Source organism: Megalobrama amblycephala, linkage group LG1, assembly GCF_018812025.1.
Source record: "Megalobrama amblycephala isolate DHTTF-2021 linkage group LG1, ASM1881202v1, whole genome shotgun sequence".
Classification (NCBI taxonomy): domain Eukaryota; kingdom Metazoa; phylum Chordata; class Actinopteri; order Cypriniformes; family Xenocyprididae; genus Megalobrama; species Megalobrama amblycephala.
The window spans coordinates 22733934-22760664 of NC_063044.1; the positions used below are offsets into that span (position 1 = coordinate 22733934).

Below are 26731 nucleotides of genomic sequence, written 5' to 3' on the forward strand. Positions count from 1 at the left end.
ATACATTCATGTATATATTTAAGAAAAATATCTTATATTTCTATTCAAAAATATTAAATTTATATATAATATAAAAATATAAATAAATATATATATTTATACATACATGCATATAATTCTTAAATATATACATGTTGTCACAGACACACCAGGCTCTGCACCCAGCCAATCACGTCGCACTCCCTCACCAGAGTACTGATCACACGCACCTGACACTCATCACCAGTCCAATCAACAGCACCATAAAAGACACTCACAGTCACTCAGTCATTGTCTGGTCTCATTAACGCATACTAACCTGAATGCTTGCCTTGTGGACTCCTTACCTGTCTCCAGTGTGTCTCCTAGATCCTCTGTGTTCTCCGTGAGTGTCTATGTGCAGTCTCTGTTCCAAGTCTCCTGGTCATCGTTGAATCTGGTGTGAAGATCAAGTTCAGTATTCCTGTCTTGATATATCCTCTGTCTGGCTCCACGTCTCTCTGCCTTCATCGAACCTGGTGTGAAGATCAAGTCAAGTATCACTGTCTTGATAAATACTTTTTCTGGAAACTTCATCTGAAATACTCACCTGCTAACTGTTCTGGTTGTCTCAATAAACATCGCAAACTTTATCTGTGTCTCCGACCTCCTGTGTATCGTAACACATGTATGTGTGTGTATTTATATACATATAATATTTATACACAGAACAAACACGCATACAGTTGCAAGAAAAAGTATGTGAACCACTTGCATTTTGTATGATCCCTCTTATTTTATTAAAATTATTCACATTTTCACAGATTCTGCATGTTATTTTTTATTTAGTACTGTCCCAAGTTATATATTTTATATAAAAGATGTTTGCATTTAGTTCACAAGACAAAAATAATAGCTGAATTTATTAAAATAAAGTGTGTGGTTACCTGGATGATCCACGACTGTTTTTATGTTTTGTGATGGTTGTTCATGAGTCTCTTGTTTGTCCTGAGCAGTTAAACTGAGCTCTGTTCTTCAGAAAAATCCTCCGGGTTCACCAGATTCTTCAGTTTTCAAGCATTTTTTGCATATTTGAACCCTTTCCAGCAGTGACTGAATGATTTTGAGATCCGTCTTTTCACACTGAGGACAACTGAGGGACTCAAACTCAACTATTAAAAAAGGTTCAAACATTCACTGATGCTCCAGAAGGAAACATTAGCTCCAGAATGCATTTAGAGCTGGGGGGTGAAAACTTTTGAATTCAAATATCAAGGTAAATTGTGCTTAATTTTTCTTCCGGGAAACACGCAAGTATCTTCTGTTGCTTCCGAAGGGCAGTACTAAATGAAAAACAATGATGTTTAAACGAAATAAGAAAAATTGTGACATCTTCATCCTGTTCAAAAGACACAGACTCTTATTTTGTACACGATAATCAAAATTATCGTTGAACAGTCCTAGCCAACATACAGATCATAGAGTTCATAGAGTTATGCAGGAAAAAATGAATAATTCTAAAGATGAGAAAAGATGACAAATCAATGAGGCATTGTATAAACATTGACCATAACTAGGGATGGGCCGAAAAAAAATTGATTCACCTAACTATCACAATGTTTTGAATAGTTTTAAAATCTGTATTTTTTTAAAATTACAGAATTGCCATTAATTAGGGCCCAAGTGCCAAGGTGCGAAAACCCTCTTGGATTTCCTCTGTTTATTATTATTATTATTATTATTATTATTATTCCGACAGGGGCCTGTTGCACAAAAGTAGAATTAAGACATCCAGGATAAATGACTCAGCTGAGCTCAATAAAGCCAAAACATGTGCGTCCAGGCTTAATTGGTTGCACAAAGACCAAGCCAGGATGAGCAGACACGGATTCATTAAGCCAGGTGAAACCAATCCTGGATAGGTGCGCGCTCACGGCTCACTCAAATAGACCCCGCCACAGATCACAGATTAACTGATTTACCATGGCAACTAGAGCCGCGTACTTTTCCCCATCGGAAGCACAAATCCTCATGGAGGCATACGAGGAGGTAAAAGATATAATTAAGAAGAAAGGCAACACCGCCACAGTGATAAAGCAAAGAGAAAAAGCGTGGCAAAGTATTGCAGACCGCCTGAATGCGTAAGTAGTGCACAATTACACACTCACCGCTCCGCTGAAACATCACAATTACAAATCAAATATTTAATTCACATCTCCAAAAACGCAGTTGTACTGTAATTATGAAACGGTTAAATTTTTTTATTGAAATGCACTGCATATATGAGTGAAATTGTGTAACGTAACTCCATCACACTGTATAAAGCTATGATATATTATTATTAAAGCCTTACATTATTATTTTACGTTACTACGCTCAGTACGGTTTAATCTTAGCCGTTGTACTCTGCTTATTATGTTGTCCACCGTTTTTTTTTGTGTTTCCCCTGCTTTTATTAATGTAAAGCAGCTTTGACAGAATGAAACAATTGTGAAAAGTGCTATATAAATAAAATTTTCTTGAATACATAGATGAGCTATAATAATAATCACTTTAATTTATATAGCGCCTTTCAAAGGACCCAAGGTTGGTTGCTCACTGCACTGCAAAAATGTCTTTCTTACTTAGTATTTTTGTCTTGTTTTCAGTCAAAAAAAAATATCTAAAAAAAATCTTAAATATTTTCTAGAGCAAAATAACCTAGGAAAATAAGCAAAAAACTCTGCCAGTGAAACAAGAGAACTTTTCTAAAAGTAAGTGTTTATGGAAAAAGTAAACTTATTTCAAGAGAATTTTTCTTATTATATTGACAGATATTTAAATTTTTTGCTTGTTTTAAGCACACATTTACTTGAAGTTTATATTTTTGGTCTAAACCTATACTTATTTTGCTAGGTCATTTAGAAAATCAAGAAAATACATCTTTAGTGTTTTTTTTTTTTTTTTATATTTTTACTGAAAACAATACAAAAATACCAAGTCATTTTTGTCAGTGTGACTCCATTAAATGTTCTTGTGATAAAGAATGTGTGTGTGTGTGTGTGTGTGTGTGTGCGTGTGATGTAGATTAAACATGAACGGGCCAAAACGGACATGGCAGCAGGTCAAAATCAAATACAAGAACATTCTGCAGAATGGTATGGTCCCTGACTAATATTTAACAAAGCACAAGCATATATTGTACCCAGAAGGTGCCTGCTCACACATTGTCTGTACTGTTTTAGCAGTGAAAAAGAATACCCACAGACAAGGCACGGGTGGTGGGTCACCAAAGGCTGACCTTACCCCAGCAGAGGACATGGCCTTGGAGCTAAATAAAGGCAGGCCCGTCTTAGAGGGGATCCCTGGGGGGAAAGAGACGAGCATAGGTTCCTCCCAAGATGCCACCCGCTTCATTCAAGGCATGTCCTTCCATCTCTACATGGAATACAACCACATTCATATTGAATCAATTTGGACTGTCTGATTTTGGTTTACCTATTGCCTTGCAGTGTCTGGCAGCACTGTGTTCCTGTTAGAGCCACCAGCACAAGCACCAGACGATGCTGATCCAGTGAGTACTCCATCAAAGGCATACTGTAGGCCTGGCATGTCTTGTCTACTAGCTTCAATATGAATCCGATTAAATGTGATAGGGTGAAAGCCCCAGTGCAGCAGCAACAGCACATGATGGAGACGATGATGAGGAGGAGACCATCTCTGTGGATTCCAGAAGGCATGAGGTATCATGTTAAGACTGTGAAAGTACTATTTACTCTACAATGGTGAGGAGTCCTCATCAAAATCAAAAAATCTAATTTCTTTTACAGGACCCAGATGCTATACAGTGGGAAAACCAGCCTGGCAACATAGTGCGTATTAATAAAAGGACACCACATCCTGCCAAATTCCAGCTGCGCTAATTGTATTGTGTTCACAGAGCTCACAAGCTATCAGAAAGTTGTATGGCAACCACCTCCGGCGCCAAATAGAACTGGCAGACATAGACATTCAGTACAAGAAGAAAAAGATAGAAAATCTTGCACTGGAGTCCGAAATAAAAAAGAGGACAATTAGGAAACTGGACCTTGAAATAAAAAAACTTGAGAGGGAGGTGAGATATGCCTTCAATGTACACTGTATGCTAACTGTACACAAATGTATTAATCATTATTTTTCTTTCCTCCCCCAGCTCCAAGAAGATGACACAGCTCAAAATAAAAATTAGGTATATTCTCGTAAAGTCAAGTGAGCCATGACATATGAGCTCTTATTGTGAGCACACAGGACGGTGGCATCTTTCTAAGGTATTTTTTATTTTCACAGCAATCAGTACAACCAAGTCATCGTTATAAGGCACCGGCCTCTTTTGCCCACCCCCCCAGCACCAGGTGTGGCCACTAGCCTATATGAAGGCCCAAAATTGTGTGTTCCTTTCTGCTCTGACAATGGCATGCCCATTCTTGCGAGATGTGGTGGATGAAGAAGCACTTGTGCTGAGGAGAGCCTTCAGGCGAGAAAGGGTCTTCAGGGACCGGTTGGACCCACTGGCCTTCCCTGATGACCATCTATATGAAAGATACAGGTTTTCTGCAGATGGCATCAGGTATCTATGCAGACTACTGGGTCCCAGGATTAAGCACCGCACTGCACGGAGCCATGCACTGAGTGTGGAGCAAATGGTTTGTGTGGCCTTGCGCTTTTTTGCTAGTGGAGCCTTCCTGTACTCAGTGGGGGATGCAGAACAGCTGAACAAGGCCACAATTTGCCGCACAATAAGGAGTGTGTGTCTGGCTATCAAAGCATTAGCAGATGTCTTCATCTCCTTCCCTGGCCACAGAAGACTCTGTGACATGAAAGAGGAGTTCTATAGGATTGCAGGTAAGAGGATCTACAAATTACAGGACAACTGTTAACACATAGTAGGATACTCATTACTTTGTGTGACAGGTTTCCCCAATGTCATTGGTGCAGTGGACTGCACACACATAAGGATAAAAGCCCCCTCAGGTGCCCATGAGGCCGATTTTGTGAATAGGAAATCCTTTCACAGCATTAATGTTCAGGTGAACATAACTTTTTGATATTGTCCATTGACGAACACTCTGCATTGCCAATGATGTGCACTGATTGGTGTAATATTCCTCATCTTATGATTTCAGATGGTCTGCAATGCTGACTGTGTGATCAGCAATGTTGTGGCAAAATGGCCTGGCTCAGTCCATAACTCCAGAATCTTTCAGGCCTCTGAAATCTATCAGTGCCTATCACAAGGTAAGCCACACAACCCCTATTTATAACCATCATGGCTGTGTCAAGAATATCACTGTGTTTATGAGGTAGTAATGATGAGATTTTGTGTTGACAGGTGAATTCTCTGGTGTGTTGCTGGGAGACAGGGGGTATGGCTGCCAGCCTTTTCTCCTGACACCTTTCACAGACCCCCAGGAAGCACAGCAGGCCTACAACCATGCCCATGCCAGGACCAGGGCCAGAGTTGAAATGACCTTTGGCCTCCTGAAGGCACGCTTTCACTGCCTTCACAAATTAAGGGTCAACCCTGTTAGGGCATGTGATATTACTGTGGCTTGTGCTGTCCTCCACAATGTGGCCTGCCTGAGGAAGGAGAGGGCCCCCAGAGTGCCACCAGCCATGGACTGGGACAATCCGGCAATCTTCCCTGATGACGACAGTGGTCGGCTGCTGAGGGACCAATATGTGTTGAATTATTTTAGTTAGTATGTGTGCTTTCAATTTAGGTAAAAAATGTCCTGCTGTGGCAGAGGAAATAGGGTTTTTTTGGGTTGGTTTTTTTACGAATTTGGCCTCTTATGATGTTTGTGCGGTATACTGTGTGTAATACAAGGCTGCAGGGAGGCTACTGCATCCATTTCCATCCATTTGTCTGTTCAGTTGATGTGTATGGATTTGTCCTGCATTTATTTTAGTGTGCAGACATGCAGGGTGTGTTATATACAGACCTTTGAATGTGTATGTATCATTTTGTATAATATGCTTTGATTCTGTGCTTTCCATCTTGTAGAGTCACTGTGACTTCAGTTTCGAAAGGAGCTGATAGTTTACCTGCTTTGTTTTGTCCTTATTCAATAAAGGAACATAATGTTACACATTGTGTTTTTATATTCATATGGAATGTGTATTTGTTTATATGACAGAGTACTAGGGCCCCACTGAGGAAAAAGGATAAAGTCATAAATTTATGAGGCTGGTTCTTTCTGCAGAAAAGCAACATATTCTTTTTACAGTTTTGATAGTTATGACAATGTGATACTTCATATTCTGCATGTCTTTGTTTATGAAACCATACTGAAGTACAATTTCACGAAATGCCCCACATCTGTCATTTTAACAACTGTCCTCCTTTAAAACAACTGGTTACAATATTATGACTTGTCTTTTTTTTTCCCTCTGTGGCCCTAATATTCTATCATTTTATATATAGCCTTATAGTCTATTGGAAACTGTAAATTATCTAATGATAGCAACATCATCTAAAAATCATTATTTATCCAAAATGATTGAAATTAATGATCACAAACGTTTAAATAATGACAGTGGGTCTAGTTATATGTGATAACAATGTATAGTGAGCAGTGAAATAACTATTGGTTTCCATTTGTGGCTACTGCTGACTGACATTAGGGATGAGATTAAATAGATCCTGGAATTTAGCCTGGTCTGGAGCAGGCTAGCTCCACAGAATAAATCTCCATGGTAATTTATACCATAACATATCCTCCTGCCCCCATCCAGCTTTAGTGCAACCGGATTAGGGATCAATTGAGCCAGGATCACCAAGATATCCTGGCTTAATCCCTTATCCTACTTTTGTGCAACAGGCCCCAGGACTAGTTTTCTAAATGTCGTTTGAGTTACAATTATTATTTTTACAATTGAAATTGTAATTTTAAATTATTTATTGATATAATTAAAATGTATTAACCCCTGTTAAAGTAAATTTCACATGATTATAAAAGTGACTGTTTAAAATAAACTTGCATAAGTGAGACTGACATTAAAATCATCTTTGCAGGTTTTGTGATTTAGCTCTATTTATTAATGTTATAATTTAATTTTTTCATTGTATACCACACATTTTGAAATTAAATGAAAGCATACTTTTGGTGCATAAGATTGGTGCACAAATAATAGCTCAGGGAGGTCAAAAAACACATGAACAGAAGTGTTAGTATAATATAACATAAGAAATCTCAGACATTCGCGAAGACTCGATTATATTTCTCAGAGTACTGTGCACAGACATGGCAGATCAGGATGATATTCTGCACTCATTTGAAACTGACATTCTATGACATGAAATTCATCTAAATTTAAACGATCAAATGGATGTGGCTGTTGTGGATTGGGATCATATGGGCACCAGCTGCTGGAGTAAATGTGGTGTTCAACCCATTTTAAATGCCTATTGCACGGCATGCACAGTTGCCCTGTAGCCACCGGGTTGGTGGTTTGGGCCCGTCATTGCTGCTTGCAGCTATATTGCTGTTTGGAATTTGTTCCCCTTGAAAATGAACGCCATTTTATTATAGATGTATTCGTGGTTGTCATTTTCTTAACAGTACATTTGTAAAAGTTTGAATGTGAAAAACCATGTTCAACACACTCACATTACCTTAATAGCATATATTTTAATGGGCTTAGCATTTTATGTATCATAGATTTCAGTAACTCTTATACAAATCAGCTCTAATATATAGCTTATGACAGAAAGGCTGGATTCACATTATGGAAACACAAAAATATCGTACAAAATGATGAAATTGAATCTAAAATATGTTAGTAGTATAGTTATTAATATTACTTGTTTTACCAAGGTAAAATACCACATTAATGTAAATAGGTCCCATTCACCTTGAACATCAATTACTAAATGCTGCTAGATAAATACTCAGATGAAAACATAAAATATGTTTGTGGCAAGAGGGGCGTGGTTCAGCGGAGTCTGCAGCGGGAGAGAGAGGGAGGAGACGCGCGGTGACTGAGTGGATTAGGCGCTCTTCCCTCCTTATATCTGAACTCTGTTACACTGGTGCCGAAACCCGGGAGGGAAGATGGATGCCGCCGCCATGCCAGAGTCCTCCGGGGCACCAGTGTAACAGAGTTCAGATATAAGGAGGGAAGAGGACTTGACAACTGGCTGTTTATTTAAACAATATAATAACAACAGAACGGTGTGCAGACCGGCACAAAACAGTCAAAACAATAAATAGTTCACTCCAGCACGAACAGGCAGGCATCCAGGAGTGTTGAACAGCCAGTAGTCCTTCTCTCGCTGGCTCCTGCTTCTCCTGGCATTAAATACTCTCTCCACGCCAATTACTGAAACAAGAGACAGGTGTTTGTTATTTGCGCCTAATCCACTCAGTCACAGCGCGTCTCCTCCCTCTCTCTCCCGCTGCAGACTCCGCTGAACCACGCCCCCCTTGCCACAATGTTGTACTTACAAAAATTAGTCTTAAATAGACTTGAACAGATTTAAATATCTGTATTTCCCTCTGACATACAACTTGCAAAACAGTTAAATATGAATATAATCAGCACAATGTCTTTGACTCAGTGATTTTAAGTTTTATGTCCTCATAGTTTTTTTTTTGAGCTCAGTTTTTTGGGAGAATGTTTCCTCTCTGGTGATCTGCTGTCCCATCCATGGTGTCAAAGTGGAGTGATGAACAGATGTGCAGTATGGGTTTTCCACAGTTGAACACGTAAAACTGTAATTAAATATTTTCTTTGTGTGGCATACCCTTGTGTAATGTTGATTTATGTGTTGATGATATTAATAATCACTGTTATTATATTGTCCAAACCTGATATCAGTTCCTCTGCTATTAGTGACTTGCAATGTGCCTTTACAATGTCTGCTTCCAGTTCTTTGTCAGAAATCATATCTGGATCAGGCATTTTAAAAGTTAGAAGCAGAGAGCATCTGTCACCAACATAAATGAGACCTGACACTGAACAGAGGAAAGACAGGATTTTAAATATACAGATGATTAACTCAAATGATGAACAGATGATGATAATTGGGATTAGTGTCCATGGTGACAGATTGTGGCGGGAAAATAGAACAAGGGAACACGTGATCAATAAAAACAAACTGAAAGTCCATGATAACTAAGACACAATGAACAAGACTGACAACTTACCTTTTTGAGTTATCTTTTTTACTCTGAATCAGTTGTATTTACGTAGAATATTAAGTGTTTAACTTGCAAAATTTAATGTTGTTTGTGTTACAGTGAAAACTAACGCCATTCTTCCTAATGATATCTCCCAAGGGTACAGAATGTACAGAGTGAAAAGCAACAGTCCTAGTAATGAGCCTTGCTTTACTCCATATTGAACTTGTGATCGATATGACATCTCTTTGTTTACTACTACAAACTGATAACAGTCAGATAAGTATTTGAACCATGACAATGCAATTCCACTAATGCCAACATAATTTTCGAGTCTATGTAAAAGAATATTGTGATCAATAGTGTCAAATGCAGCACTAAGATCCAGTAACACTAATGGAGAGATACAACCACGATCTGATGATAAACAAATCATTAGTAACAATAATGAGAGCAGTCTCAGTACTATGGTACGGTCTAAATCTCAGTACTATGGTCAGGACTGGAAATCCTCACAGATACCATTTCTTTCTAAAAAGGAACATAGTTGTGATGAAACTGCCTTTTCTAGTATTTTTGATAGTATTTGTGATAGCATTAAATATGCGCCGATTCAGCGCGCGGCCCCTTTAAATCCCGTGCTCCCCGCCCCCGACTGCCTTAAACAGCATAAACAAAGTTCACACAGATAATATAACCCTCAAAATGGATCTTTACAAAGTGTTTGTCATGCAGCATGTCTAATCACGTAAGTATGGTATTTATTTGGATGTTTACATTTGATTCTGAATGAGTTTGATGGTGCTCTGTGGCTAACGTTACACACTGTTGGAGAGATTTATAAAGAATGAAGTTGTGTTTATGAATTATACAGACTTCAAGTGTTTAAAAATGAAAATAACGACAGTCTTGTCTCTGTGAATTCAGTAAGAAACGATGGTAACTTTAACCACATTTAACAGTACATTAGCAACATGCTAATGAAACATTTAGAAAGACAATTTACAAATATCACTAAAAATATCATGATATCATGGATCATGTCAGTTATTATTGCTCCATCTGCCATTTTTTGCTATTGTCCTTGCTTGCTTATCTAGCCTGATGATTCAGCTGTGCACATCCAGACTGTTACATAAAAGTCGGTGTTATGCTGAGATTTGCCTGTTCTTCGGAGGTCTTGTAAATAAATGAGATTTACATAAGAAGGAGGAAACAATGGTGTTTGAGACTCAATGTATGTCATTTCCATGTACTGAACTCTTGTTATTCAACTATGCCAGGGGTAGGCAAGTTCGGTCCTAGAGAGCCACTGTCCAGCTGAGTTTAGCTCCAACCTTAATCAAACACACCTGAACAAGCTAATCAAGCTCTTTAGGATTACTAAGGCTATAGGCAGCTGAAGGTTTTTTTTCAGGGTTGGAGCTAAACTCTGCAGGACAGCGGCTCTCTAGTACCAAACTTGCCTACCCCTGAACTATGCCAAGGTAAATTCAATTTTCCATTCTACGGCACCTTTAAGAAGAGGATCTATGACCTCTGGAAGCATCTCTTTCAGTAGCTTAGTCGGTAGCAACATCAGTTTAATTCACTTCTCGCGAAAGAGCTGCACAACTCATGTCTCTTCCGAAGATTAAGAAATCGTTATGAAAAATATGAAATTACATGCATTAACAAAGCAGAAATAAACACTGCTGCAGTGAAAGTTTGTGAAGGCAGCTGAAAGAAAATATCTGACTATAAAAATGCATGTGAATCAAACAAATAGGCCAACTAAATTTCCCTTTGTAAAGGGTTTATAAAGGTGTTCATTAACGAGTAATAACTAATTTACAAATGCATAATAAATAATTTATGAGCAGTTATAAATAGAATATGAGTTATAAAAATAGTTATAAAGAGAATATGAGCCGTTATTGCAGCGTTGGATGCCAAAGGCTCAGTCAGTTTTTACTTTCAGTTTCTGTAGTGAATAATTGACTGGCGTTTGAGACTTCTTCACCCACATAATTCTCACGCAAAGTTTGCACAATGTTTGTGTGATAACCACTAGCTCACCTTCATGGTTTAAAATGGAAATATTTTCAATATTGCGACATGGCATTTTTCTTTATCACCAGTTGCTCACAAAATGATGGACAATGATTCACAAATCGTCCACGTCATTTCCTGTAATAATAAAATTAAGCGAATTATTATATAAATGAGTAAATAAACAAGAAAACAAACTTGTTTGCTTAAAATTTCTGTGAATAATTTGCTGATGCAGGTACAAAAAAAAAATTCTTGCCTCCCCACCTCGAGAGTCAAATGTCGCCCATTTACACACTCACACACACATATTAAAAGTGACATTTTTTACTCTACAGTTGTGCAGTGAAATTCACTGTAATAAAGATCTACACAATGCATTTTAATTTATGGAGACATGATGGAAATTGTGCCATGCTTTAGTGGACGACACCCAGTGGAAAACAAACACTTTGAACATGAAACACGACACGACTATAAACAGTAGATGGTAGCAGAGGACCAATCATTAGCTCATTTGCCATTTGTAATACTTAAAGGTGCTCTAAGTGATGTCACACGTTTTTAGGCCAAAACATTTTTTGTCACATACAGCAAACATCTCCTCACTATCCGCTAGCTGCCTGTCCCCTGAACACACTGTAAAAAAAATGCAGTCTCTGTAGTCGCCACAAGCTCCGAAAAAACAAACTGGTGCAGCCTGGACCACAAATCATAATACACATGCTCCAGCCAATAACCGACAAGAATGATTTTAAATGCGGAAGCATTTCAGGAAGCATGGAGGGGGAGGGGGAGGAGGAGGAGGAGGGAGGGTCTAGCTAGCCTCTGTTTTGTTTGACAACACTTCCAATGTCAACAGAAAGTTACTCCACCCAGGATCACTTAGAGCATCTTTAATACAGTTCTTTCCATATTTTGCTTTTGGATTTATTATAAAATAACTATTGTAACCAGTTTAGCACTATTATTTTACTTGGGTATTAGGGCTGCATGATACTGGGAAAATATCCAATTTTGTTGTTGAGTATTGTGATAACAATATTTCTTGCGATATACAATTTCCCTAGAGAAATGCTATTTTTATTAGCTTTTTTTTAAAAATTTATATATGTAATTATAATACTAAAATAAACAGGTAATATATATTTTTCTGATCTAATTAAATCTAAGTCAGACTTAAAAAACAAAAATGTCAAGGTGCAAAGTATAATTTACTGTGTTCCTTTAAGACCAATTGCAACGCCACAGATCCTACTAAATGCATCCTATTTCTTTCCCAACTGATAACATTCACTTAATACTGTAATTGTTTAAATGAATACTCACCAAGACAGACATTTGACATAACAGTGTGTGTATTTGACTGTTTGAGTGTAATAAGGCGTGAAAGAGAACTGAAGGGATCACACAATGTAAGAAAGGTGGCTTGTGTGCGCGCCTCGGTTGTGTGTCAGACAACAGACAGTGTGAGACCGAAAGAACTTGTTTTCCACAAATAAGTTGCAACTTATTGCGGTTAATAACTTTTTAACGTCACGTAAGTAACAGTTGCATGCCCAGTCTAATTACTGCTATATGCGTTGACCTAATGCCATTTCGCGATATGTACATTTGCGATATTACGATAATTCCAATATATTGTGCGGCCCTATTAGGTATGAAGTATAGCTAGTCATTTTGAACATTTAATAAGCTTAGAGGAGTTAATTATTTACCATTTTAGCTACTCAAAATACAAAAAACAAATTAACTTATAATGATTAATATTGTCATTAATAATTAACTAAGTAAATAATACATTAGATACCTTTAAATATTTTAGTCTCAATAAAAAAAAATCCTAATATTTTTTAAACATTGCTCCATAAAGGACACATGAAAAACACATTCACCTTTTTTCTTATTCTTGTTTAAGGTAAATGTTGCAAGTCTGTTGCTCTGCATTACACATTAATCATAGTTACTACAGGAGTCGCTAAGTGAATAATTTAGTATTTATGCATTTGTCACTCCTGAAACTTTGCAGTACATGTCAGCATTGGCCTTAGAACCATGAAAAACAAGCTTTTCTTCAAACTGTGAAAAGAACACTTCCTTTTATGGTACAACTGACTGAGCTCACTCACACTGAAAGTCCTATTATAAGCAATGAATCTAAAAATTAAAATTTTATTTACATCACCATGCATATTACTCATCACAACTCACCTGCTGTAAGAGATGCCACCTGCTGCCTCAGAAAATCTTGCTCAGATTGCAGTTCCTTGATTACATTGTTCTGACCTTCAACCCAGTCCTTTAAGACATCAATCTCCCTTTTGTGTTTGTTGATTAGTTGTTCAGCGGAAAAAATTTCAGGAAATAGTTTAAAACTTTGATCGATTAAATTAGGAAAAATGTTTGTGTGTGCGTGTGTGTGTGTGTGTCAAAATGGTCAAAATTTGATTGAAATCTCACCTATTATTATCTATGAAAAATACATTTTTGTATGTTTTTTGTTTTTCAATTTGTTTTTGTTAAAACAACCCTGCTGATTTGAATACAATTCAAGAATAATCTCGCTATAAAAAACACAAAATAGTAACAATTGCAAATAATAACAATATATGTTGCAAAAAAACTGTATTTAGCAAATACTTACATTTTGTAATTGTCTTTAATATTTTCACAAACTGAATAAGTCTACACTGCATGCAGTAGGCCTTTTTAAACCTTTAACCATACTTTAACCTTTCAAAAGTATGTTTTCTGCATATATCGTAGCAGGGCTCTCAAGTTTTGGAGACAGGCAAGAGTGACATCTCCAAACACCCCCATTCCCAGAAAAAAACAACTTTCGCCACCTTCTCTGGGCCAGCATCCTGTAACCTGGCCTCAGGGTGAATGAGATGATGCTTATTAGTTGCCTTTTACCTGACATCTTTGAAAGACAGATGCAATGATTAATGCATCCACAGTGTTTCCCACAGGATTTTGTGAGACTGTAGTGGGTGGACATCGCTAATACACCACTATGTCCAACCGCATTCAGCACTCGTTAGTAAGGTCTGATCGCGCTCTGACAGCAGCAGTGATGTCTCGGTCTCATTGAAGTATATGCGCGAGAGAAAAAATATAATTTAATTTTTGAATCATGGGAACACTTAATATAAAGTGCTATCTATCTATCTATCTATCTATCTATCTCTGCTGTATGTGAATGTCTGATGCCATAAATATAACTATTGTTGATGAAGTGAGAACTATTAAGTATTTATTTCTTTATCAGGTTCTCACAAGGGCACCTAATCAGTGATGGCATTGCTTGAAGCAGTAGAACACTAAGCAGAATGGCAAAAAAATAAAGGAAGTGTCTGCATTATTTCAATGGAAAGACTGAGAGCACGGAATAAACTTTGTGTGGGTGGAAGAAGATAATTCGTCATAATAGATAAAAGCAGCTTCTGATATAAGCGAAAGGTTAGTTGTTTAACAATGTTGATGACAAAATTTTAATTCTTGGCTGTGTTATTCTTTTTAAAAATGATTGAATTCAAATGTTTATATTCAGTTATTTTTGTTGCACATGCATGTGATTGTAACTGAATTTCCTTAAATATTAAGTTATAGGTATATGTGTTTGTGTGTGTGTGTGTGTGTGTGTGTGTATGAGAGAGAGAGACACAGAGAGAGAATGCTCTTAGTGAAGTTACTAATAGAAATATCTTTAGCAGTAAACTGATTTAAATGCTTTATCACCCACCCTTATAGAGTTTTATTACAAAACGACTTGTTTTATTTAATTTTTCTGGGAGTGTTTGGGACTTAGTGTCAGGAGTTTGGTTTGATTCCTCTTTTCCTTTCTCTTCTAACTGCTTTTACTCTCTCACAGCTGTTCGCTATCTTAATCAGCGGTTGCGCTCTGCACAGTCTCTCACCTGTTCCTCCTTTGCCCTGATTACCTTGCTATTTAGTTCTCATGCTCTTCTCTCGTCTTTGTCGGGTTATTGTTTGTTCATTCATGTCAGCAACTTGCGCCTTGTCATTGTTTGCTCATCTAGTCCTGTATCGCAGTGTGTGTGTGGCGGACGAGGATTTCACCCTGTTAGCTTCTGCCTTCAAGTCTGCCCTCCAGCACTGCCGTGTCTGCCAAGTGGACTGTGTGTTCGCCGTTTCCAGTGTGCACCCTCTGACAGCAGCTTCCTGTACCAGGCATCCCGCCTGTTTGATGTCTGGTTCCTTTAAGTTTCCTTCTCCTGATCTGCGTCCGCCTAGACGGCCGGTGACCGGCAGACAGCCTATTTTGTCCTTTTACTGCTGTTTAATAAATAACAAGAACCAGCTTTCGCTTCTGGGTCCTTTCTTCATTGTGACAGAATAACCCGACCACTATGGACCCAGCGAATGAGACGGCCATCCGCTCAGCGGTCGAGCTCCAGGGAGCTATGCTGGGAAGACATTGTAACCAAGGTTACCAGAGTAATATAGAAATAAAGTTATTAATATATAAACATACTAATATATAAACAAAACTATTGAGAACTACTTAAAAACGAGTACTATTATAAAAGAAAATATTAATTTTATATAAACATATATTTTACTTGGTTATTAATGTGACCAATAGAGAGTAGCTTTTAATGCAACGTGAGCCAATGAGAGCGCAGAATGTGGCGCAGCGGAGAAATTAGTTTCCGGATTTTGCACGAGGTTTGCTCGTGGAGTCAGAGGCAGCTCTCTCTATCGTGCATAGGTGCTGATGAGCGCGGTGTTTGCTGACGCTCCGGGGAACAGAAACATAGAAATAATCTTCTGGATGTGTTTTATCGATGGATTGATGTAAGTGAAGTGACGCATTTTATTTTCCATTGGTTGTGAATGACGTTGATATTGTAATGTGAGTGAAATGGACATTCAATTTGTAAAATATAAAAGTTAATGGTGATATGCATATACTTTACTAGCGACAGAGTGTTGCTAAAGTGTTTACGAAGTGTATTTTTGATTAAAAAGGTTAAAGAAAAGGGTTTAAATCGGACGCGTTGTAACCGCTCCATTCTGGAATTTTCTGTGAGTTTAAAGATCTCCTTGGTAAGTCAATTTGCCTTGTTATTCATCACAATTGAATCATTATTATTGTTTAAGTGGAAAAAGCAAGAGAAATTGAATTTGTGACTGATTTATATATGAAAAAATGTGTAATGCTGTCTTTAGTACATACGAGCTAACTGTGTGCTCAAGTATGTGACGGAAAGTTGTCAGTTATATAATAATTAGTGCGCTATGTTGGAAAAATAGTCACAGACGTTGCATATATGAAGAAAATATTCTTTATTTGAAAAGATACATGTACATATATTCAGAATACTCAAGTTCTGTGTAATTTGAATGATGTATAGTGATTGATAACTTTATTGTATGTTGTTACAATGAAGATATTCATGATATTTTCATGACCTTGTTTGTTCAAGGTCAGGTTTTTTGTTTTTGTTTGGTTTTGTTCTGTTTTTCTTGTTCTGCCCTTGTCCAAATTGGATTGCTGTCCTGTCCGATGTGACGAGATGTACCGATGCCTGTATTCTGGATTTGTCCCGGCCTTCCAGTGGTTTTGAGGAGGGTTTGGACTGGCGAGCCTCCCTTGAGTTGTTCTTGGATTTTCTGTGGAAACAAAAGATTTTCTGAACTCTGCGAATGGTAGGAAATCGAATAACTCTTCTTTTTTTGTGTTTTGGATGGAGATGTTCCTCATGGACAAAGAAAAGACATTTGTACTTCTATGGACCATTTGAAGAACTGTTTTTCTTGAAAGACTGAGAAATTGAGGATTTTGAGATCAAAGGACATTATTTTATTTCATTGAGAAGTGTCAATTTTCTGGGTTGACAAGTGATATATTGTTTGGGTTTTGATACTTGAACACTAATTTTTGGGTGAATCGAACACTGAGTTAAAGTGAATAAAGTACTTACCTTGTTGACAATCAAGGGAAAAGTTTCACGAAACCTGTGAAAAGAAAAGATTGATAGGAAAATTCAGAAACAATATTTTCAATTGTGAAAATATATATATATATTTTTTTTTTATTATTTCACATTGATTCAACTTACCTTTTGAATGCAGTCAAACAAATACACATTGTGTGTTCAACCAAATTATTCTTCAAGTCTGTTCACTGTTGTTGTTGCATCTTTCTCAGTAGCGAATCTGTCCTTCTGAGACGCTGGTCCATAGATTGGCATATAACAAGTTAATTATTTATTAAATCTACAAGTTATTAGCCAGATAGAAAGCGGTACAACATGCCGAGGAGTTGTCAGCCGCCAAACACGCCGTGGATGCACTTACGGCCCAGGTGACAGATTTGACCAGCCAGCTACATCACTTACGTCAAGACCAGTCCTCATCTCCGGGGACGCGACAAGCGGCCGAGCCTCGTATTAACAATCCTCCCTGTTATTCCGGTGAGCCGACCGAGTGCCGGGCATTTCTCACCCAGTGTGAGGTGGTGTTTTCCCTTCAGCCCGTCATGTATGCAGCAGACCGCGCCAAGGTTGCGTATGTCGTGTCCCTTCTCACGAGCCGGGCTCGGGATTGGGGTGCGGCTGTCTGGGAGGCTGAGGCTGATTGCTGTAATCGGTACATTTCATTTAAGGAAGAGATGTTGAAAGTATTTGATCGTTCTGTTTTTGGTCGCGAGGCTTCTCGCCAGCTGGCGGCTCTTCGTCAAGGAAGGCGTTCCGCAGCTGATTATGCGATTGACTTTAAAACTTTATCCGCCACCTGTGAATGGAATGAGGCTGCACTCACGGCTCGCTTTTTGGAGGGATTAAATGATGAGCTGAAGGATGAAATTTTTGCCCGCGAGTTTCCCTCACACCTGGATGAGTTGGTGGAATTAGCCATTCGTTTAGACAAACATTTTGATCTGCGCCGACGCGCTCGTGCTGACGTCACGGGATTCCGGGAATCCCCTTTCACATCATCGGCACCATCTGAGGCTCACCCAGAGCCTGAGCCCATGCAGCTGGGTAGAATACACCTTTCGTCCGCTGAACGTCAACGCCGCATCCGGGAGAGGTTGTGTCTTTACTGTGGTGGCACTGGACATTTTGCTGCCACATGTCCAGCAAAAGAGAGAGCTCGCCAGTAGATCGGGGAGTATTGGCGAGCGCAACTCCTCTATCCCCATCCTTCAAGTCTCGCACCATGATTTCGACCATTCTTCGCTGGGGCACCTCTTCAGTCGTCTGCTCTGCCCTGATTGACTCTGGGGCGGAGGGAAATTTTCTTGATGAAACCTGGGCTGTTGAACACGGTCTTCCCCTTCATGAATTAAAAGAGACTCCCACAGCTTTTGCCCTGGATGGTCGTGTTCTTTCTAACATTCGGTTGGCCACTGCCCCGGTGAGTCTCACCACATCGGGCAACCACCAAGAGACAATTTCTTTTCTAGTGTTTCATTCACCTATGGCCCCTATTGTCCTAGGACATCCATGGTTAATACAGCACAATCCCCAAATCAACTGGTCTGATAGTTCTATTGTATCATGGAGCTTGTCTTGTCACACTGATTGTCTTGTCTCTGCTGTTCCCTCTGTTTCATCTTTGTCTATTTTTCAGGAGGAGTCTATTGATTTATCTGGAGTCCCGGAGGAGTACCACGATCTGCGAGCGGTGTTTAGTCGTTCCCGGGCTGCTTCTCTCCCCCCACATCGTCCGTATGATTGTAGTATCGATCTTCTTCCTGGTACCTCTCCTCCCCGTGGGCGTTTGTATTCCTTGTCCGCTCCCGAACGCAAGGCGCTTGAGAGATATCTAGACGAATCTCTCACGGCTGGTACCATTGTCCCTTCCTCCTCCCCCGCTGGTGCGGGATTTTTCTTCGTTAAAAAGAAGGACGGCTCCTTGCGCCCCTGCATTGATTATCGTGGGCTGAATGACATCACCATTAAGAACCGGTATCCTTTACCTCTGATGTCATCAGCCTTCGAGATCCTGCAGGGGGCAAGGATTTTTACGAAGTTAGATCTCCGTAACGCATACCACTTGGTGCGCATTAAAGAAGGGGACGAGTGGAAGACGGCGTTTAATACCCCATTAGGACATTTTGAATACCGGGTTCTACCGTTCGGGCTGGTAAACGCCCCAGCCGTTTTTCAAGCGCTCGTAAACGATGTGTTGAGAGATATGCTCAACATATTTGTCTTTGTGTATCTGGATGACATCCTCATTTTCTCCCCATCTCTCCAGGTACACACCCAACACGTACGTCGCGTATTACAGCGATTATTAGAGAATCGTCTCTATGTCAAAGCGGAGAAATGCGCGTTCCATGTCCAGTCGGTTACCTTCCTTGGTTCAGTCGTGTCTGCAAGAGGGCATTAGCATGGACCCCTCCAAGGTTCAGGCTGTCACGGATTGGCCCGTTCCCTGAGTCGCGCTTCGGCACTTCAGCGGTTTTTAGGGTTCGCGAACTTTTATCGCCGCTTCATACGTAATTTCAGTCAGGTTGCCGCTCCCCTTGACTGCTCTTACGTCTGCTAAGTCCCATTTTGTCTGGTCTAAGGAGGCTCAATGCGCTTTTGAACATCTTAAAGGATTGTTTACATCCGCTCCCATTCTGATTTCGCCTGATCCAGAGAGACAAGTTTATTATTGAGGTTGACGCGTCGGATGTCGGGGTGGGAGCTGTGCTTTCGCAGCGCTCCGCTCTTGATCAAAAGGTTCACCCGTGCGCGTTTTTTTCACGTCGGCTCTCACCTGCTGAACGCAATTATGACGTGGGTAATCGGGAACTCCTAGCCATTCGGCTGGCCCTGGAGGAATGGCGCCATTGGCTGGAGGGTGTCTCCACTCCATTTATTGTCTGGACGGATCATCGTAATCTAGAGTACATCCGCTCTGCTAAGAGACTTAACTCTAGGACAGGCTCGCTGGGCTCTTCTTTTTCGGGCGTTTCAATTTCTCGATCTCTTTTAGACCTGGGTCCAAAAACGTTAAGCCTGACGCTCTTTCTCGCCAGTTCTCTTCCTCTGAGGGCGATTCCTCCACAGAGACCATCCTACCAGAAGGATGCGTGGTGGGGTCCGTCACATGGGGTGTGGAACGGTTGGTGAGAAGGGCGCTAGCTCACACTGTCGTTCCCCAGGGGTGTCCTGAGGGTAGGCTTTTTGTCGTCAAGTCAGTTCGTCCAGCTGTTCTTCGTTGGGAGTCACGCCTCCTAAATTTGCTAGCGCATCCGGGGGTGGGACGCACACTGGCAGTCGTTCCGCCAGCGATTTTGGTGGCCTGCCATGGAACGTGAGATACGTCGCTTTGTTGCGTCATGTTCTGTCTGTGCTCAGCAAAAGTCCGGTAATTCGCCTCCCGATGGTCTGCTTCGGTCCCCTCTCTATTCCGTCCCGTCCTTGGTCCCATATTGCCCTGGACTTTGTCTCGGGGCTTCCCTCCCTCCAGTGGCAATACGGTGATTCTTACGGTCGTTGACCGCTTTTCTAAGGCAGTTCATTTCGTTCCCTCTCCCTAAGCTTCCGTCCGCTAAAGAGACTGCACGTGCGGTCGTTAGACCATGTCTTTAGGATTCACGGGCTTCCTACTAATGTGGTTTCGGACAGGGGACCCCAGTTTGTCTCTAATTTTTGGAGGGAATTCTGCCGACAGATTGGGGCTACTGCCAGTCTGTCGTCAGGGTTCCACCCTCAGACCAATGGCCAGGCCGAGCGCGCTAATCAGGACCTTAGTCGGATGCTTCGTTGTTTGGCAGCCTCATAACCCCTCCTCCTGGTGCGAGCAATTGACTTGGGCGGAATACGCTCATAATTCGTTGCCGTCGTCGTCCACTGGCCTGTCTCCATTTTCGTGCTGCTTGGGTTACCAGCCGCCTCTGTTTCCTTCTCAGGAGACCGAGGCCGCTGTTCCCTCGGTCCAGGCTTTCATTACAGCGCTGTCGTCGCACTTGGAGAAGAGTGAGATCGGTTCTTTGCCGGACAGGGGAACGCACCCGTCATGCCGCTAACCGTCGTCGGTCTAAAGCACCTAGGTATGTGTGTGGTCAGAGGGTTTGGCTCTCCACACGTAACTTACCCCTTCAGACGCCCGCTCGGAAATTGGCTCCCCGTTTCATTGGTCCCTATGCCGTCACTAAAGTTATCAGTCCTGTGGCAGTACGGCTCAGGTTGCCCCATTCCCTTAAGCGCGTCCACCCCGTTTTCCATGTCTCATGCATTAAGCCTGCGGTTCGCTCTCGTTCTCCTCCTTCTCCTCCCCCTGCTGTTCTCGCTAACTCCCCCGTCTTTAGGGTTAAGAGGCTGCTTGATGTCCGACCCCGGGGTCGGGGCCATCAGTACCTTGTCGATTGGGAGGGATACGGTCCGGAGGAGAGAAGCTGGGTACCAGGAAGGGATGTGCTGGACCGCTCGCTTATCGAGGACTTCCTCCGCTCCCGTCAGTCTTCCTCGGGGGCGCCAGGGGGCGCCCATCAGGGAGGGGGTACTGTCAGGAGTTTGGTTTGATTCCTTCTTTTGCCTTTCTCTTCTAACTGCTTTTACTCTCTCACAGCTGTTCGCTATCTTAATCAGCGGTTGCGCTCTGCACAGTCTCTCACCTGTTCCTCCTTTGCCCTGATTACCTTGCTATTTAGTTCTCATGCTCTTCTCTCGTCTTTGTCGGGTTATTGTTTGTTCATTCATGTCAGCAACTTACGCCTTGTCATTGTTTGCTCATCTAGTCCTGTATCGCAGTGTGTGCGTGGCGGAACGAGGATTTCACCCTGTTAGCTTCTGCCTTCAAGTCTGCGCTCCTGCACCGCCGTGTCTGCCAAGTGGACTGTGTGTTCGGCGTTTCCAGTGGTGCACCCTCTGACAGCAGGCTTCCTGTACCAGGCATTCCCGCCTGTTTGATGTCTGGTTCCTTTAAGTTCTCCTTCTCCTGATCTGCGTCCGCCTTAGCACGGCCGGTGACCGGCAGACAGCCTATTTTGTCCTTTTACTGACTGTTTAATAAATAACAAGAACCAGCTTTCGCTTCTGGGTCCTTTCTTCATTGTGACACTTAGTATGCCCGTGGGCATTTTGGAAGAACCTGGCAAAGAAAGAAATGGGTCTTCGGAATGATGGGAGTTAAAAAGGACAGAAGAAGACCAGTGCTGAAACTTGTGGAAAGAAGGTCAAGACACCACCTATTGCCTCTGATTAGACAGCATGTGAAGCAAGGCAGTACCATCATAAGTGACAAATGGAGGACATACAGGAATGCCTTAGGAAATATGGGATACATCCACTGTACTGTGAATCACAGTCAGTGTTTTGTTGATCCTCAATCAGGTACACAACATTTAGAAAGAGCATGGTCAGCTTTTAAGGAACACATCTGGAGACAAAGGGGAAACAAAACTGAGGTGTTGTTAACAGAGCATCTTGCAGTTATTGAGTGGTCATACTGGGCAGGAAGAAAACATCCTGATGGGTTACTAGGGCAGCTGTTCAAAGATATTTTGCATGCATATCCTTTGTAAAGCACACCCCCCACCCCCCTTCCATTTTACTAGCGATGTTAAAAAGTTCTTTCTATAATATACAATTGTGGCTTCATACATGATGACATTTCAACTCATCTATTGATTATAATTTTGTCTTGTCTTTGCTGAAATAGACTCATGGATGTATAGATCTGTAAACTTTGCCAGTGTTCTACATCAAACAAACAAAAGCATTGTAAATCCAGTAGCAAGTTGCTGTACTTGTATGTTTAAGTATGCAGCTATATAAAACTGTAACAGAATATTTTGTGAAAAGTGAAAATGAAATGATAATATATAAAAAGAAATTATATTGGAATTATTGGAATAATTGCACACAAGGCATCTTCATTAGCCCATTGAGGCTTTTTCCAGCAGGGGAAAGACATTGAGAATTATCTTTGGTGGTCCGAACATCTGGCCAGGACCTGGAGGTGGCCGGAGGAGGAGTGGAGCTATGGACGAGGCAATGGATGAGGAGCAGGCTGAGGTCTACACTGACCTGAAGCAAGCATTGCTGGAGAAGTTCAACATATCTCCAGAGACCTACTGTCAGCGCTTTCGATCGTCTACAGTCCCAGCTGGAGAGTCACCAACAGAGACTTACCACCGGCTAAAGAATCTGTACAGGTGGTGGGAGCACTCTAAAGAGGAGATTGTTGAATCCATCATCCTGGAGCAGCTTCTTCGGGTGCTACACTACGACACACCTGGGTGAGAGAGCATGACCCGAAGTCAGAATTGGCAGCAGCAAAGTTGGTGGGCCTGATAGGGGTTGTGTTGAACTGACATTACACAAGGGCCAAAGACAACGACCAAAGACTTGCTTTGCTTTCACTGCCAGCAGCTGGGCCACAAAGCAGCTGCGTGTCCCACCTGCAAAGCGAAGCTTACAGGGTTTTGTTATGTGCCTAGAGAAGGGGACTGTGATTTTGACTCTGTGGGGGAGGGTCAGAATGTATGTGATGGGCATGTCTGCATCCTTTGCCAGATTTGGATGGTAGTCTGTTGCAGGGTGGGACTAAAGGCCCTAAAAAGTCACGGCACCAAAGGCGGCTTGCAAAGTACATGGGTACCCAAGCCTTTTAAACCTTGGTGGAGGGCCTTGAAGTTAATGGCTGGAAGGTCCCAGGGAACATAGCACAACTTCAAAGGAAGGATGAAACTTTAAAACACTTATTTGTCAAAGCTGTGTGTGAAAAATCATCAAATTGTTATAATACAGAAGGGGACGGAGATGCTGATGGAATGTAAGAGAGTTTATTGAACAACCAGAATATAAGCAGAATGCAGGTGAGTGATAGCTGTTGAAGTTCTTGGCAGATGTGATCGTCGAGCTGATACTTGTCTTGTTATTTGCAGGAACCGTGGAGAGCAGGCAGACGTGAAGCAGACCAGACACAGAGAGACTCACTGGAGACGAGAACACTGGGAGATGAGGAAGACGCTGGAGACAGGTGAGTAACTTTGATGGAGTCCTTAAGGTAAGCATAACAGGTGAGTATGCATAAATGAGACCGGACAGTGACTGTGAGTGCTGCGGTGTCTTAAATAGTGTTGCTGATGAGGGTGCTTGATGAGTGTCAGGTGTGAGTGATTAATACTCAGGTGATGACGTGCGCTGTGTCTGTTTAACTGTGGAGCCTGGCATGTCTGTGACACAAATCTGTGCAATGATGAATGGTGTGTTGTATGTGCAAACCAATGATGTGACTCATTTAATTGTACCATCTTGTTGTCGTCCTCTTGTTCTGCACCTTGCACACACTGTCCCATGGGCTGGCCACCTGGGCCAACAGAAAACATATGCACGCATTAGCTCACACTTTTACTGGCCCACACTATACACTGATGTACAAACACACTGCAACACATGTGCTATCTGCCAAAAGACAAGTGCTGTGTCCCAGTGGGGCAGAGCACCCCTGCAACCCCTCCCTGTTATCTCTGCACCTTGGACATTGTGGGGGCCATTGGAAAAGAGCAGTGCTGGACATCGCTACATCCTGGTAGTCAGCGACTATGCCACCAGGTATCCTGAGGCCTTTCCACTCTGTTCTATCACCACTCCCAAGATCATCCATGCCCTGGTTCAACTCTTCTCCAGAGTTGGCATACCTGAGGAGATTCTTACGGACCAGGGAATGAACTTCATGTCACGACTAATGGGGCAGCTGTACAAGCAGTTGGGCATCAAAGCCATCCGAACAATTCCCTACCACCCGCAGACGGACGGTCTGGTGGAGAGATTCAACCAAACTCAAGAACATGCTGCGGAAGTTTGTTGCAGACACAGGACGGGACGAGTGGCTACCATTTGTTCTCTTCGCGTGCCAAGAGGTACCCCAAGCATCAACGGGATTCTCACCGTTCGATCTCCTCTCAGTCACATATGAAGTGCATGACCAGGCAGACCTACCATGTAAATCTCCTGAAGTAGTAGAAGGAGCCACCAGGTAAGGGACATACCCAGAGAATAGATGATCTGCTGGAGAAAATTGGAAGAGCACAGTACATCACCACGTTCCAGAGACTGATGGATTGAGTTCTCCAAGGCTGTGAAGACTGGTCTGCAGCGTACCTGGATGATGTGGTAATTCATAGCAACTCTTGGGCAGAGCATCTCCAACACCTCCAACAAACCTTAAAGAGGATAGAGGAAGCAGGATTGATGTTAAATGTTTCAAAATGTGAGTGGGCAAGGCAAGAGAACTACCTGGGGTATCACCTGGGCAACGGACAACTGAGACCACAGATGGACAAGGTGGAGGCAATCCGAAGGAGCCCACAACCAAAGACTAAGAAAGAAGTGAGATCATTCCTATGACTGGTGGGCTGATACAGGCAATTCGTACCAAACTTCACCTCTATTGCGGCTCCCCTGACCAACCTGTTGTCCAAAACGGTGATGAACCCCATTCCATGGACCAATGAGTGTGAAACAGCTTTCACTACTCTAAAAGACAAGATGTGCTCCAGCCCGGTCCTGCAGAGTCCAGACTTTTCTCAGAGATTCCTGGTGCACGTAGACGCTTTCGCAATGGGAACTGGTGCGGTTTTTGCCCAGAGAACTGCCAATGAAGAGAGGCCAGTTGGTTACCTCAGCCGCAAGCTACTGCCCAGGGAGACTAGATATTCAGTGATCGAGAAGGAAGGTCTCGCCCTCAGGTAGTCCATAGACAGCTTACGCTACTACCTCCTTGGGTGAGAGTTCGACCTAGAAACCGACCAACGGGCCCTAACCTTGATCCAGTCCATGAAGGACCACAATGCCAGAGTCACACGGTGATACCTCGCTTTGCAGCCATACCGCTTTAAGATACGGCACCAACCTGGCAGACTCAACGTGGTAGCCGACTCCCTGTCCAGGTTTCCAGCCAGTACGCGGCTTGAAGAGGGGGAAAATGGTGTGATAAAGTCACATTAGCTGCCACCACTGGGGAAGCAGTACTGGGGTGTGCACATACACACACACACACCACTGTCTACTTACCTCATTCATCCTCTGTATCGTTCCTCCCGACCATTGCCGCAATCCCGATAGCACATGGACGTTCTACCATTTTTCCACTCTCCTCCATTCCCTATTCATTTCCCGGTCATTTCATAAACCTACACTGCGCTTGTCGTCTTGTTTCATCCCAGTGCTATTTGTTGATGTGGGCGTAGTCAGTCTTCCGGTGGGAAACGCACTGGCCAAACTGAACGATAGAGCGGCAACCAATTTGCAACTTATTAGTTCAATTGGCAATATGATTGGGTATAAAAAGAGCCTCTCAAAGTGGCAGTGTTTCTCAGAAGTCAAGATGGGCAGAGGATCACCAATTCCCGTCACATACAACTGCATCACATACAGGAATGCTACAGTAATGGAAATCACAACATGTGCTCAGGAATACTTCCAGAAAACATTGTCGGTGAACACAATCCACCGTGCCATTCGCCATTCGCGTAAAACTCTATAGGTCAAAAAAGAAGCCATATCTAAACATGATCCAGAAGCACAGGCATTTTCATATATATATATATATATATATATATATATATATATGTGTGTGTGTGTGTGAATTAATAATTGTTGATTATCATATTGAATATAAATAGA

The 26731-nt window shown here is 41.7% G+C and overlaps 2 protein-coding genes and 1 long non-coding RNA gene across 4 annotated transcripts; all 3 read left to right on the forward strand.

The window, feature by feature from the left end:
* The first annotated feature begins 1614 nt into the window (after positions 1-1614).
* LOC125244894 lies at positions 1615-4775 on the forward strand. Of its 2 annotated transcripts, none has more exons than XR_007179400.1 (9): positions 1615-2099; positions 3025-3095; positions 3183-3359; positions 3450-3511; positions 3594-3680; positions 3768-3809; positions 3878-4051; positions 4130-4244; positions 4649-4775. XR_007179400.1 is itself a non-coding variant. In XM_048155281.1 (9 exons), exons 1-8 carry the CDS (start codon positions 1942-1944, stop codon positions 4163-4165), a joined length of 807 nt encoding a protein of 268 aa, XP_048011238.1. In that variant the 5' UTR covers positions 1619-1941; the 3' UTR covers positions 4264-4405. The 2 variants fall into 2 exon arrangements, 1 of the variants encoding a protein (XP_048011238.1); XM_048155281.1 differs by lacking the exon at positions 4649-4775 and adding an exon at positions 4264-4405 and having other exon boundaries at positions 1619-2099; positions 4130-4165.
* Positions 4347-6084, forward strand: LOC125244651 (putative nuclease HARBI1). The gene is made up of 4 exons (XM_048154802.1): positions 4347-4818; positions 4888-5003; positions 5100-5211; positions 5306-6084. The coding sequence occupies exons 1-4, from the start codon at positions 4347-4349 to the stop codon at positions 5674-5676; spliced, it is 1071 nt and encodes a 356-aa protein (XP_048010759.1). The 3' UTR covers positions 5677-6084.
* A 9483-nt stretch (positions 6085-15567) lies between these two features.
* On the forward strand, positions 15568-17185 carry LOC125245320. The gene is made up of 3 exons (XR_007179487.1): positions 15568-15950; positions 16125-16202; positions 16583-17185. It is a non-coding gene; the product is annotated as an uncharacterized LOC125245320 (long non-coding RNA).
* Positions 17186-26731: the final 9546 nt, after the last annotated feature.